Source organism: Schistocerca gregaria, chromosome 3, assembly GCF_023897955.1.
Source record: "Schistocerca gregaria isolate iqSchGreg1 chromosome 3, iqSchGreg1.2, whole genome shotgun sequence".
NCBI classification, from domain to species: domain Eukaryota; kingdom Metazoa; phylum Arthropoda; class Insecta; order Orthoptera; family Acrididae; genus Schistocerca; species Schistocerca gregaria.
In genome coordinates, this window is record NC_064922.1 from 939,597,694 (window position 1) to 939,613,954 (window position 16,261).

General features: G+C 61.3%; 1 protein-coding gene across 1 annotated transcript; it reads left to right on the forward strand.

Annotated features, from left to right (window-relative positions):
- The first annotated feature begins 13,883 nt into the window (after nt 1–13,883).
- Nucleotides 13,884–15,893, forward strand: LOC126355712 (uncharacterized). Its single transcript, XM_050006080.1, has 2 exons — nt 13,884–14,675; nt 14,796–15,893. The coding sequence occupies exons 1-2, from the start codon at nt 13,884–13,886 to the stop codon at nt 15,891–15,893; spliced, it is 1,890 nt and encodes a 629-aa protein (XP_049862037.1).
- The last annotated feature ends 368 nt before the right edge of the window (nt 15,894–16,261 follow it).

Sequence of the window (16,261 nt, forward strand, 5' to 3'; positions counted from 1 at the left end):
GTTTAACAGGACACGTGGGAGTTTGGAACAGTGCGGCGCGAGGGGGAGTTTCACAGAGGACGCGGGGGAGATTGGAACAGTGCGGCACGAGGTGAAGTTTCACAGGACACGAGGGAGTTTGGAACAGTGCGGCGCGAGGGGGAGTTTCACAGAGGACGCGGGGGAGATTGGAACAGTGCGGCGCGAGGGGGAGTTTCACAGAACACGGGAGAGTCTGGAACAGTGCGGCGCGAGGGGGAGTTTCACAGAGGACGTGGGGGAGTTTGGAACAGTGCGGCGCGAGGGGGACTTTCACACTACGCGGGGGAGTTTGGAACAGTGCGGCGTGAGGGGGAGTTTCACAGGACACGGGGGAGTTTGGATCAGTGCGGCGGGATGGGGAGTTTCACAGGACACGGGGGAGTTTGGAACAGTGCGGCGCGAGGCGAGTTTCACAGGACACGAGGGAGTTTGGAACAGTGCGGCGCGAGAGGGAGTTTAACAGGACACGTGGGAGTTTGGAACAGTGCGGCGCGAGGGGGAGTTTCACAGAGGACGCGGGGGAGATTGGAACAGTGCGGCCCGAGGTGAAGTTTCACAGGACACGGGGGAGTTTGGAACAGTGCGGCACGAGGGGAAGTTTCACAGGACACGGGGGAATTTGGAACAGTGCGGCGCGAGGGGGAGTTTCACAGAGGACGCGGGGGAGTTTGGAACAGTGCGGCGCGAGGGGGAGTTTCACAGAGGACGCGGGGGTGCTTGGAACAGTGCGGCGCGATGGGAGTTTCACAGAGGACGCGGGGGAGATTCGAACAGTGCGGCGTGAGGGGGAGTTTCACAGGACACGGGAGAGTCTGGAACAGTGCGGCGCGAGGGGGAGTTTCACAGAGGACACGGGGGAGTTTGGAACAGTGCGGCGCGAGGGGAGTTTCACAGGACACGGGGGAGTTTGGAACAGTGCGGCGCGAGAGGGAGTTTCACAGGACACGTGGGAGTTTGGAACAGTGGGGCGCGAGGGGGAGTTTCACAGAGGACGTGTGGGAATTTGGAACACTGCGGCGTGAGGGGGAGTTTCAAAGGACACGGGGGAGTTTGGAAAAGTGCGGCGCGAGGGGGAGTTTCACAGGACACAGGGGAGTCTGGAACAGTGCGGCGCGATGGGGAGTTTCACAGGACATGGGTGAGTTTGGAACAGTGCGGCGCGAGGGGCAGTTTCACAGGACACGGGGGAGTTTGGAACAGTGCGGCGCGAGGGGCAGTTTCACAGGACACGGGGGAGTTTGGAACAGTGCCGCGCGAGGGGGAGTTTCACAGGTCACGGTGGAGTTTGGAACAGTGCGGCGCGAGGGGAGTTTCACAGAGGACGCGGGGAGTTTGGAACAGTGCGGCGCGAGGGGTAGTTTCACAGGACACGGGGGAGGTTGGAAGAGTGCGGCGCGAGGGGGAGTTTCACAGAGGACGCGGGGGAGTTTGGAACAGTGCGGCGTGAGGGGGAGTTTCACATGAGACGGGGGAGTTTGGAACAGTGAAGCGCGAGGGGGAGTTTCACAGGACACGGGGAATTTGGAACAGTGCGGCGCAAGGGGGAGTTTGGAACAGTGCGGCACGAGGGGAAGTTTCACAGGACACGGGGGCGGTTGGAAGAGTGCGGCGCGAGGGGGAGTTTCACAGAGGACGCGGGGGAGTTTGGAACAGTGCGGCGCGAGGGGGAGTTTCACATGAGACGGGGTAGTTTGGAACTGTGAAGCGCGAGGGGGAGTTTCACAGGACACGGGGGAGTTTGGAACAGTGCGGCGCGAGGGGGAGTTTCACAGGACACGGGGGAGTTTGGACAGTGTGCCGCGAGGGGGAGTTTCAAAGGACACGGAGAAGTTTGGAACAGTGTGGCGCGAGGGGGAGTTTCACAGGACGCGGGGAGTTTGGAACAGTGCGGCGCGAGGGGGAGTTGCACAGGACACGGGGGAGTTTGGAACAGTGCGGCGCGAGGGGGAGTTTCACAGGACACAGGGGAGTTTGGAACAGTGCGGCGCGATGGGGAGTTTCACAGGACATGGGGGAGTTTGGAACAGTGCGGCGCGAAGGGAAGTTTCACAGGACACGGTGGAGTTTGGAACAGTGCGGCGCGAGGGGCAGTTTCACAGGACACGGGGGAGTTTGGAACAGTGCGGCGCGAGGGGGAGTTTCACAGAGGATGCGGGGGAGTTTGGAACAGTGCGGCACGAGGGGGTGTTTCACAGGAGACGGGGGAGTTTGGAACAGTGAAGCGCGAGGGGGAGTTTCACAGGACGCGGGGGAGTTTGGAACAGTGTGGCGCGAGGGGGAGTTTCACAGAGGATGCGGGGGAGCTTGGAACAGTGCGGCGCGAGGGGGTCTTTCACACTACACGGGGGAGTTTGGAACAGTGCGGCGCGAGGGGGAGTTTCACAGAGGACGCGGGGGAGCTTGGAACAGTGCGGCGCGAGGGGGACTTTCACACTACACCCGGGAGTTTGAAACAGTGCGGCGTGAGGGGGAGTTTCACAGGACACGGGGGAGTTTGGAACAGTGCGGCGCGAGGGGGAGTTTCACAGAGTACGCGGGGGATTTTGGAACACTGCGGCGTGAGGGGGAGTTTCACAGGACGCGGGGAGTTTGGAACAGTGTGGCGCGAGGGGGAGTTTCACAGGACGCGGGGGAGTTTGGAACAGTGTGGCGCGAGGGGGAGTTTCACAGAGGACGCGGGGGAGCTTGGAACAGTGCGGCGCGAGGGGGACTTTCACACTACACCCTGGAGTTTGAAACAGTGCGGCGTGAGGGGGAGTTTCACAGGACACGGGGGAGTTTGGAACAGTGCGGCGCGAGGGGGAGTTTCACAGAGGACGCGGGGGATTTTGGAACACTGCGGCGTGAGGGGGAGTTTCACAGGACGCGGGGAGTTTGGAACAGTGTGGCGCGAGGGGGAGTTTCACAGGACGCGGGGGAGTTTGGAACAGTGTGGCGCGAGGGGGAGTTTCACAGAGGATGCGGGGGAGCTTGGAACAGTGCGGCGCGAGGGGGAGTTTCACAGAGGACGCGGGGGAGTTTGGAACAGTGCGGCGCGAGCGGGAGTTTCACAGGACACGGGGGAGTTTGGAACAGTGCAGCGCGAGGGGAGATTCACAGGACACGGGAGAGTCTGGAACAGTGCGGCGCGAGGGGGAGTTTCACAGAGGACGCGGGGGAGTTTGGAACAGTGCGGAGTGAGGGGGAGTTTCACAGGACACGGGGGAGTTTGGAACAGTGCGGCGCGAGGGGGAGTTTCACAGGACACGGGGGAGTCTGGAACAGTGCGGCGCGAAGGGGAGTTTCACAGAGGACGCGGAGGAGTTTGGAGCAGTGCGGCACGAGGGGAAGTTTCACAAGACACGGGGGAGTTTGGAACAGTGCGGCACGACTGGAAGTTTCACAGGACGCGGGGGAGTTTGGAACAGTAGGGCGCGAGGGGGAGTTTCACAGGACGCGGGTGAGTTTGGAACAGTGCGGCGCGAAGGGGAGTTTCAAAGGACACGGGGGAGTTTGGAACAGTGCGGCACGAGGGGAAGTTTCAAAGGACACGGGGGAGTTTGGAAAAGTGCGGCCCGAGGGGGAGTTTCGCAGGACGGGGTGGAATTTGGAACACTGTGGCGTGAGGGGGAGTTTCAAAGGTCACGGGGGAGTTTGGAAAAGTGCGGCGCGAGGAGGAGTTTCACAGGACACGGGGGAGTTTGGAACAGTGTGGCACGAGGGAGAGTTTCACAGGACACGGGGGAGTTTGGAACAGTGCGGCGTGAGGGGGAGTTTCACAGGACACGGGGGAGTTTGGAACAGTGCGGCGCGAGGGGGGTTTCGCAGCACGCGAGGTAGTTTGGAAAAGTGCGGCGCTAGGGGGAGTTTCACAGAGGACGCGGGGGAGTTTGGAACAGTGCGGCCCGAGGGGGAGTTTCGCAGGACGGGGTGGAATTTGGAACACTGTGGCGTGAGGGGGAGTTTCAAAGGTCACGGGGGAGTTTGGAAAAGTGCGGCGCGAGGGGGAGTTTCACAGGACACGGGGGAGTTTGGAACAGTGTGGCACGAGGGAGAGTTTGGAACAGTGCGGTCCGAGAGGGGTTTCGCAGGACGCGGTGGAGTTTGGAACAGTGCGGCGTGAGGGGGAGTTTCACAGGACACGGGGGAGTTTGGAACAGTGCGGCGCGAGGGGGGTTTCGCAGCACGCGAGGTAGTTTGGAAAAGTGCGGCGCTAGGGGGAGTTTCACAGAGGACGCGGGGGAGTTTGGAACAGTGCGGCCCGAGGGGGAGTTTCGCAGGACGGGGTGGAATTTGGAACACTGTGGCGTGAGGGGGAGTTTCAAAGGTCACGGGGGAGTTTGGAAAAGTGCGGCGCGAGGGGGAGTTTCACAGGACACGGGGGAGTTTGGAACAGTGTGGCGCGAGGGAGAGTTTCACAGGACACGGGGGAGTTTGGAACAGTGTGGCGCGAGGGGGAGTTTCACAGGACATGGGGGAGTTTGGAACAGTGCGGCGCGAGGGGGAGTTTCACAAGACGCGGGGGAGTTTGGAACAGTGCAGCGCGATGGGGAGTTTCACAGAGGACGCGGGGGAGTTTGGAACAGTGCGGCGCGAGAGGGGTTTCGCAGGACGCGGTGGAGTTTGGAACAGTGCGGCGTGAGGGGGAGTTTCACAGGACACGGGGGAGTTTGGAACAGTGCGGCGCGAGGGGGGTTTCGCAGCACGCGAGGTAGTTTGGAAAAGTGCGGCGCTAGGGGGAGTTTCACAGAGGACGCGGGGGAGTTTGGAACAGTGCGGCCCGAGGGGGAGTTTCGCAGGACGGGGTGGAATTTGGAACACTGTGGCGTAAGGGGGAGTTTCAAAGTTCACGGGGGAGTTTGGAAAAGTGCGGCGCGAGGGGGAGTTTCACAGGACACGGGGGAGTGTGGAACAGTGTGGCGCGAGGGAGAGTTTCACAGGACACGGGGGAGTTTGGAACAGTGTGGCGCGAGGGGGAGTTTCGCAGGACACGGGGGAGTTTGGAACAGTGCGGCGCGAGGGGGAGTTTCACAAGACGCGGGGGAGTTTGGAACAGTGCAGCGCGATGGGGAGTTTCACAGAGGACGCGGGGGAGTTTGGAACAGTGCGGCGCGAGAGGGGTTTCGCAGGACGCGGTGGAGTTTGGAACAGTGCGGCGTGAGGGGGAGTTTCACAGGACACGGGGGAGTTTGCAACAGTGCGGCGCGAGGGGGGTTTCGCAGCACGCAAGGTAGTTTGGAAAAGTGCGGCGCTAGGGGGAGTTTCACAGAGGACGCGGGGGAGTTTGGAACAGTGCGGCCCGAGGGGGAGTTTCGCAGGACAGGGTGGAATTTGGAACACTGTGGCGTGAGGGGGAGTTTCAAAGGTCACGGGGGAGTTTGGAAAAGTGCGGCGCGAGGGGGAGTTTCACAGGACACGGGGGAGTTTGGAACAGTGCGGCGCGAGGGGGAGTTTCACAAGACGCGGGGGAGTTTGGAACAGTGCGGCGCGACGGGGAGTTTCGTAGGACGCGGGGTAGTTTGGAACAGTGCGGCGCGAGGGGGAGTTTCACAGAGGACGCGGGGGAGTTTGGAACAGTGCGGCGCGAGGGGGAGTTTCACAGGACACGGGGGAGTTTGGAACAGTGCGGCGCTAGGGGGAGTTTCACAGGACACGGGGGAGTTTGGAACAGTGCGGCGCGAGGGGGAGTTTCACAGAGGACGCGGGGGAGTTTGGAACAGTGCGGCGTGAAGGGGAGTTTCACAGGACACGGGGGAGTTTGGAACAGTGCGGCGGGAGGGGGAGTTTCACAGAGGACGTGGGGGAGTTTGGAACAGTGTGACACGAGGGGAAGTTTCACAGGACACGGGGGAGTTTGGAACAGTGCGGCGTGAGGGCGAGTTTCACAGGACACGGGGGAGTCTGGATCAGTGCGGCGGGATGGGGAGTTTCACAGGACACAGGGGAGTTTGGAACAGTTCGGCGCGAGGGGGAGTTTCACAGGACACGGGGGAGTTTGGAACAGTGCGGCGCGAGGGGGAGTTTCACAGAGGACGCGGGTGAGTTTGGAACAGTGCGGCGCGAGGGGAAGTTTCACAGGACACGGTGAAGTTTGGAACAGTGCGGCGCGAGGGGGAGTTTCACAGAGGACGCGGGGGAGTTTGGAACAGTGCGGCGCGAGTGGGAGTTTCACAGAGGATGCGGGGGAGTTTGGAACAGTGCGTCGCGAGGGGTTGTTTTACAAGAGACGGGGGAGTTTGGAACATTGCGGCGCGAGGGGGAGTTTCACAGAGGACGCGGGGGAGTTTGGAACAGTGCGGCCCGAGGGGGAGTTTCGCAGTACGGGGGGGATTTTAGAACAGTGCGGAGAGAGGGGGAGTTTCGCAGGACGCGGGGGAGTTTGGAACAGTGCGGCGCGAGGGGGAGTTTCGCAGGACGTGGGGGAGTTTCGCAGTACGGGGGGGATTTTAGAACAGTGCGGAGAGAGGGGGAGTTTCGCAGGACACGGGGGAGTTTGGAACAGTGCGGCGCGAGGGGGAGTTTCACAAGACGCGGGGGAGTTTGGAACAGTGCGGCGCGAGGGGGAGTTTCACCGGACACGGGGGAGTTTGGAACAGTGCGGCGCGAGGGGGAGTTTCACAGGACACGGGGGAGTTTGGAACAGTGTGGCGCGGGGGGTAGTTTCACAGGACACGGGGGAGTTTGGAACAGTGTGGCGCGAGGGGGAGTTTCACAGGACACGGGGAGTTTGGAACAGTGTGGCGCGAGGGGGAGTTTCACAGGACGCGGGGGAGTTTGGAACAGTGCGGCGCGAGGGGGAGTTTCACAGGACACGGGGGAGTTTGGAACAGTGCGGCGCAAGTGGAAGTTTCACAAGACACGGGGGAGCTTGGAACAGTGCGGCGCGAGGGGAGTTTCACAGAGGATGCGAGGGAGTTTGGAACAGTGCGGCGTGAGGGGGAGTTTCACAGAGGACGCGGGGGAGTTTGGAACAGTGCGTCGCGAGGGGTTGTTTTACAAGACACGGGGGAGTTTGGAACATTGCGGCACGAGGGGGAGTTTCACAGGACACGGGGCAGTTTGGAACAGTGCGGCGCGAGGGGGTGTTTCACAGAGGACGCGGGGGAGTTTGGAACAGTGCGGCGCGAGGGGCAGTTTCACAGGACACGGGGGAGTTTGGAACAGTGCGGCGCGAGAGTAAGTTTCACAGGACACGGGGGAGTTTGGAACAGTGCGGCGCGAGGGGGCAGTTTCACAGAGGACGCGGGGGAGTTTGGAACAGTGCAGCACGAGAGGCAGTTTCACAGGAGACGGGGGAGTTTGGAACAGTGCGGAGCGAGGGGGCGTTTCACAGGACACGGGGGAGTTTGGAACAGTGTGGCGCAAGGGGGAGTTTGGAACAGTGCGGCACGAGGGGAAGTTTCACAGGACACGGGGGAGTTTGGATCAGTGCTTCGCGAGGGGGAGTTTCACAGGACATGGGGGAGTTTGGAACAGTGCGGCGCGAGGGGGAGTTTCACAGGACACGGGGGAGTTTGAAACAGTGTGGCGCGAGGGGGAGTTTCACAGGACACGGGGGAGTTTCTAACAGTGCGGCGCGAGGGGGAGTTTCACAAGACGCGGGGGAGTTTGGAACAGTGCAACGCGATGGGGAGTTTCACAGAGGACGTGGGGGAGTTTGGAACAGTGTGACACGAGGGGAAGTTTCACAGGACACGGGGGAGTTTGGAACAGTGCGGCGTCAGGGCGAGTTTCACAGGACACGGGGGAGTCTGGATCAGTGCGGCGGGATGGGGAGTTTCACAGGACACGCGGGAGTTTGGAACAGTTCGGCGCGAGGGGGAGTTTCACAGGACATGGGGGAGTTTGGAACAGTGCGGCGCGAGGGGGAGTTTCACAGAGGACGCGGGTGAGTTTGGAACAGTGCGGCGCGAGGGGAAGTTTCACAGGACACGGGGAAGTTTGGAACAGTGCGGCGCGAGGGGGAGTTTCACAGAGGACGCGGGGGAGTTTGGAACAGTGCGGCGCGAGGGGGAGTTTCACAGAGGACGCGGGGGAGTTTGGAACAGTGCGGCGCGAGGGGGAGTTTCACAGAGGACGCGGGGGAGTTTGGAACAGTGCGTCGCGAGGGGTTGTTTTACAAGAGACGGGGGAGCTTGGAACATTGCGGCGCGAGGGGGAGTTTCACAGGACACGGGGGAGTTTGGATCAGTGCGGCGCGAGGTGGTGTTTCACAGAGGACGCGGGGGAGTTTGGAACAGTGCGGCGCGAGGGGCAGTTTCACAGGACACGGGGGAGTTTGGAACAGTGCGGCGCGAGAGGAAGATTCACAGGACACGGGGGAGATTGGAACAGTGCGGCGTGAGGGGGAGTTTCACAGAGGACGCGGGGGAGTTTGGAACAGTGCAGCGCGAGGGGCAGTTTCACAGGAGACGGGGGAGTTTGGAACAGTGCAGAGCGATGGGGAGTTTCACAGGACACGGGGGAGTTTGGATCAGTGCTTCGCGAGGGGGAGTTTCACAGGACATGGGGGAGTTTGGAACAGTGCAGCGCGAGGGGGAGTTTCACAGGAAATGGGGGAGTTTGGAACAGTGCGGCGCGAGGGGGAGTTTCACAGAGGACGCGGGGGAATTTGGAACACTGCGGCGTGAGGGGGAGTTTCACAGGACACGGGGGAGTTTGGAAAAGTGCGGCGCGAGGGGGAGTTTCACAGGAAACGGGGGAGTTTGGAACAGTGCGGCGCGAGTGGGAGTTTCACAGAGGACGCGGGGGATTTTGGAACACTGCGGCGTGAGGGGGAGTTTCACAGGACACGGGGGAGTTTGGAAAAGTGCGGCGCGAGGTTGAGTTTCACAGGACACGGGGGAGTTTGGAACAGTGTGGCGCGAGGGGGAGTTTCACAGGACGCGCGGGAGTTTGGAACAGTGCGGCACGAGGGGGAGTTTCACAGGACACGGGGGAGTTTGGAACAGTGCGGCGCGAGGGGGAGTTTCACAAGACGCGGGGGAGTTTGGAACAGTGCGGCGCGATGGGGAGTTGCATAGAGGACACGGGGAAGTTTGGAACAGTGTGGCACGAGGTGAAGTTTCACAGGACACGGGGGAGTTTGGAACAGTGTGGCGCGAGGGGGAGTTTCACAGGACACGGGGGAGTTTGGAACAGTGTGGCGCGAGGGGGAGTTTCACAGGACGCGGGGGAGTTTGGAACAGTGCGGCACGAGGGGGAGTTTCACAGGACACGGGGGAGTTTGGAACAGTGCGGCGCAAGGGGGAGTTTCACAAGACGCGGGGGAGTTTGGAACAGTGCGGCGCGATGGGGAGTTGCATAGAGGACACGGGGGAGTTTGGAACAGTGTGGCACGAGGGGAAGTTTCTCAGGACACGGGGGAGTTTGGAACAGTGCGGCGCGAGGGGGAGTTTCACAGGACACCGGGGAGTTTGGAAAAGTGCGGCGCGAGGGTAAGTTTCACAGAGGACGCGGGGGAGTTTAGAACAGTGCGGCACGAGGGGAAGTTTCATAGGACACGGTGGAGTTTGGAACAGTGCGGCGCGAGGGGAAGTTTCACAGGACATGGGGAAGTTTGGAGCATTGCGGCGCGAGGGGCAGTTTCACAGGACACGGGGGAGTTTGGAACAGTGCGGCGCGAGGGGGAGTTTCACAGGACACGGGGGAGTTTGGAACAGTGCGGCGTGATGGGGACTTTCACAGGACACGGGGGAGTCTGGAACAGTGCGGCGCGAGGGGGAGTTTCACAGAGGATGCGGGGGAGTTTGGAACAGTGCGGCGCGAGGGGCAGTTTCACAGTAGACGGGGGAGTTTGGAACATTGCGGCGCGAGGGGAAGTTTCACAGGACACGGGGGATTTTGGAACAGTGCGGCGTGAGGGGGAGTTTCACAGGAGACGGGGGAGTTTGGAACAGTGCGGCGCGAGGGGGAGTTTCACAGGACACGGGGGAGTTTGGAGCATTGCGGCGCGAGGGGCAGTTTCACAGGACACGGGGGAGTTTGGAACAGTGCGGCGCGAGGGGGAGTTTCACAGGACACGGGGTAGTTTGGAACAGTGCGGCGTGAGGGGGACTTTCACAGGACACGGGGGAGTCTGGAACAGTACGGCTCGAGGGGGAGTTTCACAGAGGATGCGGGGGATTTTTGAACAGTGTGGCGCGAGGGGGAGTTTCACAGGACACGGGGGAGTTTGGAACAGTGCGGCACGAGGGGAAGTTTCACAGGACACGGGGGAGTTTGGAACAGTGCGGCGCGAGGGGGAGTTTTACAGGACACGGGGGAGTTTGGAACAGTGCGGCGCGAAGGGGAGTTTCGCAGGACACGGGGGAGTTTGGAACAGTGCGGTGCGAGGGGGTGTTTCACAGAGGACGTGGGGGAGTTTGGAACAGTGCGGCATGAGGGGAAGTTTCACAGGACACGGGGGAGTTTGGAACAGTGCGGCGCGAGGGGGAGTTTCACAGGACACGGGGGAGTTTAGAACAGTGCGGCGCGAGGGGGAGTTTCACAGAGGACGCGGGGGAGTTTGGAACAGTGCGGCGCGAGGGGAAGTTTCACAGGACACGGGGGAGTTTGGAACAGTGCGGCGTGAGGGGGAGTTTCACAGGACACGGGGGAGTTTGGAACAGTGCGGCGCGAGGGGGAGTTTCACAGGACACGGGGGAGTTTAGAACAGTGCGGCGCGAGGGGGAGTTTCACAGAGGACGCGGGGGAGTTTGGAACAGTGCGGCGCGAGGGGGAGTTTCACAGGACACGGGGGAGTTTGGAACAGTGCGGCGTGAGGGGGAGTTTCACAGGACACGGGGGAGTTTGGAACAGTGCGGCGCGAGGGGGAGTTTCACAGGACACGGAAGAGTTTGGAACAGTGCGGCGCGAGGGGGAGTTTCACAGAGGACGCGGTGTTGTTTGGAACAGTGCGGCGCGAGGGGAAGTTTCACAGGACACGGGGAAGTTTGGAGCATTGCGGCGCGAGGGGGAGTTTCACAGGACACGGGGGAGTCTGGAACAGTACGGCTCGAGGGGGAGTTTCACAGAGGATGCGGGGGATTTTTGAACAGTGTGGCGCGAGGGGGAGTTTCACAGGACACGGGGGAGTTTGGAACAGTGCGGCGTGAGGGGGAGTTTCACAGGAGACGGGGGAGTTTGGAACAGTGAAGCGTGAGTGGCAGTTTCACAGGACACGGGGGAGTTTGGAACAGTGCGGCGCGAGGGGCAGTTTCACAGTAGACGGGGGAGTTTGGAACATTGCGGCGCGAGGGGAAGTTTCACAGGACATGGGGGAGTTTGGAACAGTGCGGCGTGAGGGGGAGTTTCACAGGAGATGGGGGAGTTTGGAACAGTGAAGCGTGAGGGGGAGTTTCACAGGACACGGGGGAGTTTGGAACAGTGCGGCGCGAGGGGGAGTTTCACAGGACACGGGGGAGTTTGGAACAGTGTGGCGCGAGGGGGAGTTTCACAGAGGACGCGGGGGAGTTTGGAACAGTGCGGCGCGAGGGGAAGTTTCACAGGACACGGGGAAGTTTGGAGCATTGCGGCGCGAGGGACAGTTTCACAGGACACGGGGGAGTTTGGAACAGTGCGGCGCGAGGGGGAGTTTCACAGGACACGGGGGAGTTTGGAACAGTGCGGCATGAGGGGGACTTTCACAGGACACGGGGGAGTCTGGAACAGTGCGGCGCGAGGGGAAGTTTCACAGGACACGGGGGAGTTTGGAACAGTGCGGCGCGAGGGGGAGTTTTACAGGACACGGGGGAGTTTGGAACAGTGCGGCGCGAAGGGGAGTTTCGCAGGACACGGGGGAGTTTGGAACAGTGCGGTGCGAGGGGGTGTTTCACAGAGGACGTGGGGGAGTTTGGAACAGTGCGGCATGAGGGGAAGTTTCACAGGACACGGGGGAATTTTGAACCGTGCGGCGCGAGGGGGAGTTTCACAGGGCACGGGGGAGTTTGGAACAGTGCGGCACGGGGGGAAGTTTCACAGGACACAGGGGAGTTTGGAACAGTGCGGCGCGAGGGGCAGTTTCACAGGACACGTGGGAGTTTGGAACAGTGCGGCGCGAGGGGGAGTTTCACAGGACACGGGGGAGTTTGGAACAGTGCGGCGCGAGGGGGAGTTTCACAGGACACAGGGGAGTTTGGAACAGTGCGGCGCGAGGGGGAGTTTCACAGGTCACGGGGGAGTTTGGAACAGTGGAGCGCGAGGGGGAGTTTCACAGGACACGGGGGAGTTTAGAACAGTGCGGCACGAGGGGAAGTTTCACAGGACACGGGGGAGTTTGGAACAGTGCGGCGCGAGGGGGAGTTTCACTGGACACGGGGGAGTTTGGAACAGTGCGGCGCGAGGGGGAGTTTCACAGAGGACGCGGGGGAGTTTGGAACAGTGCGGCGCGAGGGGAAGTTTCACAGGACACGGGGGAGTTTGGAACAGTGCGGCGTGAGGGGGAGTTTCACAGGACACGTTGGAGTTTGGAACAGTGCGGCGCGAGGGGGAGTTTCACAGGACACGGGGGAGTTTAGAACAGTGCGGCGCGAGGGGGAGTTTCACAGAGGACGCGGGGGAGTTTGGAACAGTGCGGCGCGAGGGGGAGTTTCACAGGACACGGGGGAGTTTGGAACAGTGCGGCGTGAGGGGGAGTTTCACAGGACACGGGGGAGTTTGGAACAGTGCGGCGCGAGGGGGAGTTTCACAGGACACGGAAGAGTTTGGAACAGTGCGGCGCGAGGGGGAGTTTCACAGAGGACGCGGTGTTGTTTGGAACAGTGCGGCGCGAGGGGAAGTTTCACATGACACGGGGAAGTTTGGAGCATTGCGGCGCGAGGGACAGTTTCACAGGACACGGGGGAGTTTGGAACAGTGCGGCGCGAGGGGGAGTTTCACAGGACACGGGGGAGTTTGGAACAGGGCGGCGTGAGGGGGAGTTTCACAGGACACAGGGGAGTCTGGAACAGTACGGCTCGAGGGGGAGTTTCACAGAGGATGCGGGGGATTTTTGAACAGTGTGGCGCGAGGGGGAGTTTCACAGGACACGGGGGAGTTTGGAACAGTGCGGCGTGAGGGGGAGTTTCACAGGAGACGGGGGAGTTTGGAACAGTGAAGCGTGAGTGGCAGTTTCACAGGACACGGGGGAGTTTGGAACAGTGCGGCGCGAGGGGCAGTTTCACAGTAGACGGGGGAGTTTGGAACATTGCGGCGCGAGGGGAAGTTTCACAGGACATGGGGGAGTTTGGAACAGTGCGGCGTGAGGGGGAGTTTCACAGGAGACGGGGGAGTTTGGAACAGTGAAGCGTGAGGGGGAGTTTCACAGGACACGGGGGAGTTTGGAACAGTGCGGCGCGAGGGGGAGTTTCACAGGACACGGGGGAGTTTGGAACAGTGTGGCGCGAGGGGGAGTTTCACAGAGGACGCGGGGGAGTTTGGAACAGTGCGGCGCGAGGGGAAGTTTCACAGGACACGGGGAAGTTTGGAGCATTGCGGCGCGAGGGACAGTTTCACAGGACACGGGGGAGTTTGGAACAGTGCGGCGCGAGGGGGAGTTTCACAGGACACGGGGGAGTTTGGAACAGTGCGGCTTGAGGGGGACTTTCACAGGACACGGGGGAGTCTGGAACAGTACGGCTCGAGGGGGAGTTTCACAGAGGATGCGGGGGATTTTTGAACAGTGTGGCGCAAGGGGGAGTTTCACAGGACACGGGGGAGTTTGGAACAGTGCGGCGCGAGGGGAAGTTTCACAGGACACGGGGGAGTTTGGAACAGTGCGGCGCGAGGGGGAGTTTTACAGGACACGGGGGAGTTTGGAACAGTGCGGCGCGAAGGGGAGTTTCGCAGGACACGGGGGAGTTTGGAACAGTGCGGTGCGAGGGGGTGTTTCACAGAGGACGTGGGGGAGTTTGGAACAGTGCGGCATGAGGGGAAGTTTCACAGGACACGGGGGAGTTTTGAACCGTGCGGCGCGAGGGGGAGTTTCACAGGGCACGGGGGAGTTTGGAACAGTGCGGCACGGGGGGAAGTTTCACAGGACACAGGGGAGTTTGGAACAGTGCGGCGCGAGGGGCAGTTTCACAGGACACGTGGGAGTTTGGAACAGTGCGGCGCGAGGGGGAGTTTCACAGGACACGGGGGAGTTTGGAACAGTGCGGCGCGAGGGGGAGTTTCACAGGACACAGGGGAGTTTGGAACAGTGCGGCGCGAGGGGGAGTTTCACAGGTCACGGGGGAGTTTGGAACAGTGGAGCGCGAGGGGGAGTTTCACAGGACACGGGGGAGTTTAGAACAGTGCGGCACGAGGGGAAGTTTCACAGGACACGGGGGAGTTTGGAACAGTGCGGCGCGAGGGGGAGTTTCACAGGACACGGGGGAGTTTGGAACAGTGCGGCGCGAGGGGGAGTTTCACAGGACACAGGGGAGTTTGGAACAGTGCGGCGCGAGGGGGAGTTTCACAGGACACGGGGGAGTTTGGAACAGTGGAGCGCGAGGGGGAGTTTCACAGGACACAGGGGAGTTTGGAACAGTGCGGCGCGAGGGGGAGTTTCACAGGTCACGGGGGAGTTTGGAACAGTGGAGCGCGAGGGGGAGTTTCACAGGACACAGGGGAGTTTGGAACAGTGCGGCACGAGGGGAAGTTTCACAGGACACGGGGGAGTTTGGAACAGTGCGGCGCGAGGGGGAGTTTCACAGGACACGGGGGAGTTTGGAACAGTGCGGCGCGAAGGGGAGTTTCACAGGACACGGGGGAGTTTGGAACAGTGCGGCGCGAGGGGGAGTTTCACAGGACACGGGGGAGTTTGGAACAGTGCGGCGCGAGGGGAAGTTTCATAGGACACGGGGGAGTTTGGAACAGTGCGGCGCGAGGGGGAGTTTCACAGGACACAGGGGAGTTTGGAACAGTGCGGCACGAGGGGAAGTTTCACAGGACACGGGGGAGTTTGGAACAGTGCGGCGCGAGGGGGAGTTTCACAGGACACGGGGGAGTTTGGAACAGTGCGGCGCGAGGGGGAGTTTCACAGGACACGGGGGAGTTTGGAACAGTGCGGCGCGAGGGGGAGTTTCACAGGACACAGGGGAGTTTGGAACAGTGCGGCACGAGGGGAAGTTTCACAGGACACGGGGGAGTTTGGAACAGTGCGGCGCGAGGGGGAGTTTCACAGGACACGTGGGAGTTTGGAACAGTGCGGCACGAGGGGAAGTTTCACAGGACACGGGGGAGTTTGGAACAGTGCGGCGCGAGGGGGAGTTTCACAGGACACAGGGGAGTTTGGAACAGTGCGGCACGAGGGGAAGTTTCACAGGACACGGGGGAGTTTGGAACAGTGCGGCGCGAGGGGGAGTTTCACAGGACACGGGGGAGTTTGGAACAGTGCGGCGCGAGGGGGAGTTTCACAGGACACGGGGGAGTTTGGAACAGTGCGGCGCGAGGGGGAGTTTCACAGGACACAGGGGAGTTTGGAACAGTGCGGCACGAGGGGAAGTTTCACAGGACACGGGGGAGTTTGGAACAGTGCGGCGCGAGGGGGAGTTTCACAGGACACAGGGGAGTTTGGAACAGTGGAGCGCGAGGGGGAGTTTCACAGGACACGGGGGAGTTTAGAACAGTGCGGCACGAGGGGAAGTTTCACAGGGCACGGGGGAGTTTGGAACAGTGCGGCGCGAGGGGGAGTTTCACAGGTCACGGGGGAGTTTGGAACAGTGGAGCGCGAGGGGGAGTTTCACAGGACACAGGGGAGTTTGGAACAGTGCGGCACGAGGGGAAGTTTCACAGGACACGGGGGAGTTTGGAACAGTGCGGCGCGAGGGGGAGTTTCACAGGACACGGGGGAGTTTGGAACAGTGCGGCGCGAGGGGGAGTTTCACAGGACACGGGGGAGTTTGGAACAGTGGAGCGCGAGGGGGAGTTTCACAGGACACGGGGGAGTTTAGAACAGTGCGGCGCGAGGGGGAGTTTCACAGGACACAGGGGAGTTTGGAACAGTGCGGCGCGAGGGGGAGTTTCACAGATGACGCGGGGGAGTTTGGAACAGTGCGGCACGAGGGGAAGTTTCACAGGACACGGGGAGTCTTGGACAGAAGGGCGCGAAAGACGCTTAGTCGTGGAAACACTTGGACTGTGGAGCAGTTTGCTCTTGGGCGTGGGAGACAGAAATATCTCGAATTGTCTGGTTGTGAACTTGTGAGATCTCCGTGGTTTCCGCAGTGAAGACGTACTATGCGTTTAGAAGTGAACATCTCACGAGCTATGTTGTCGTTCATAACTAATTTTGTGCGGTAGGAATCTATTGTTTCCCAGT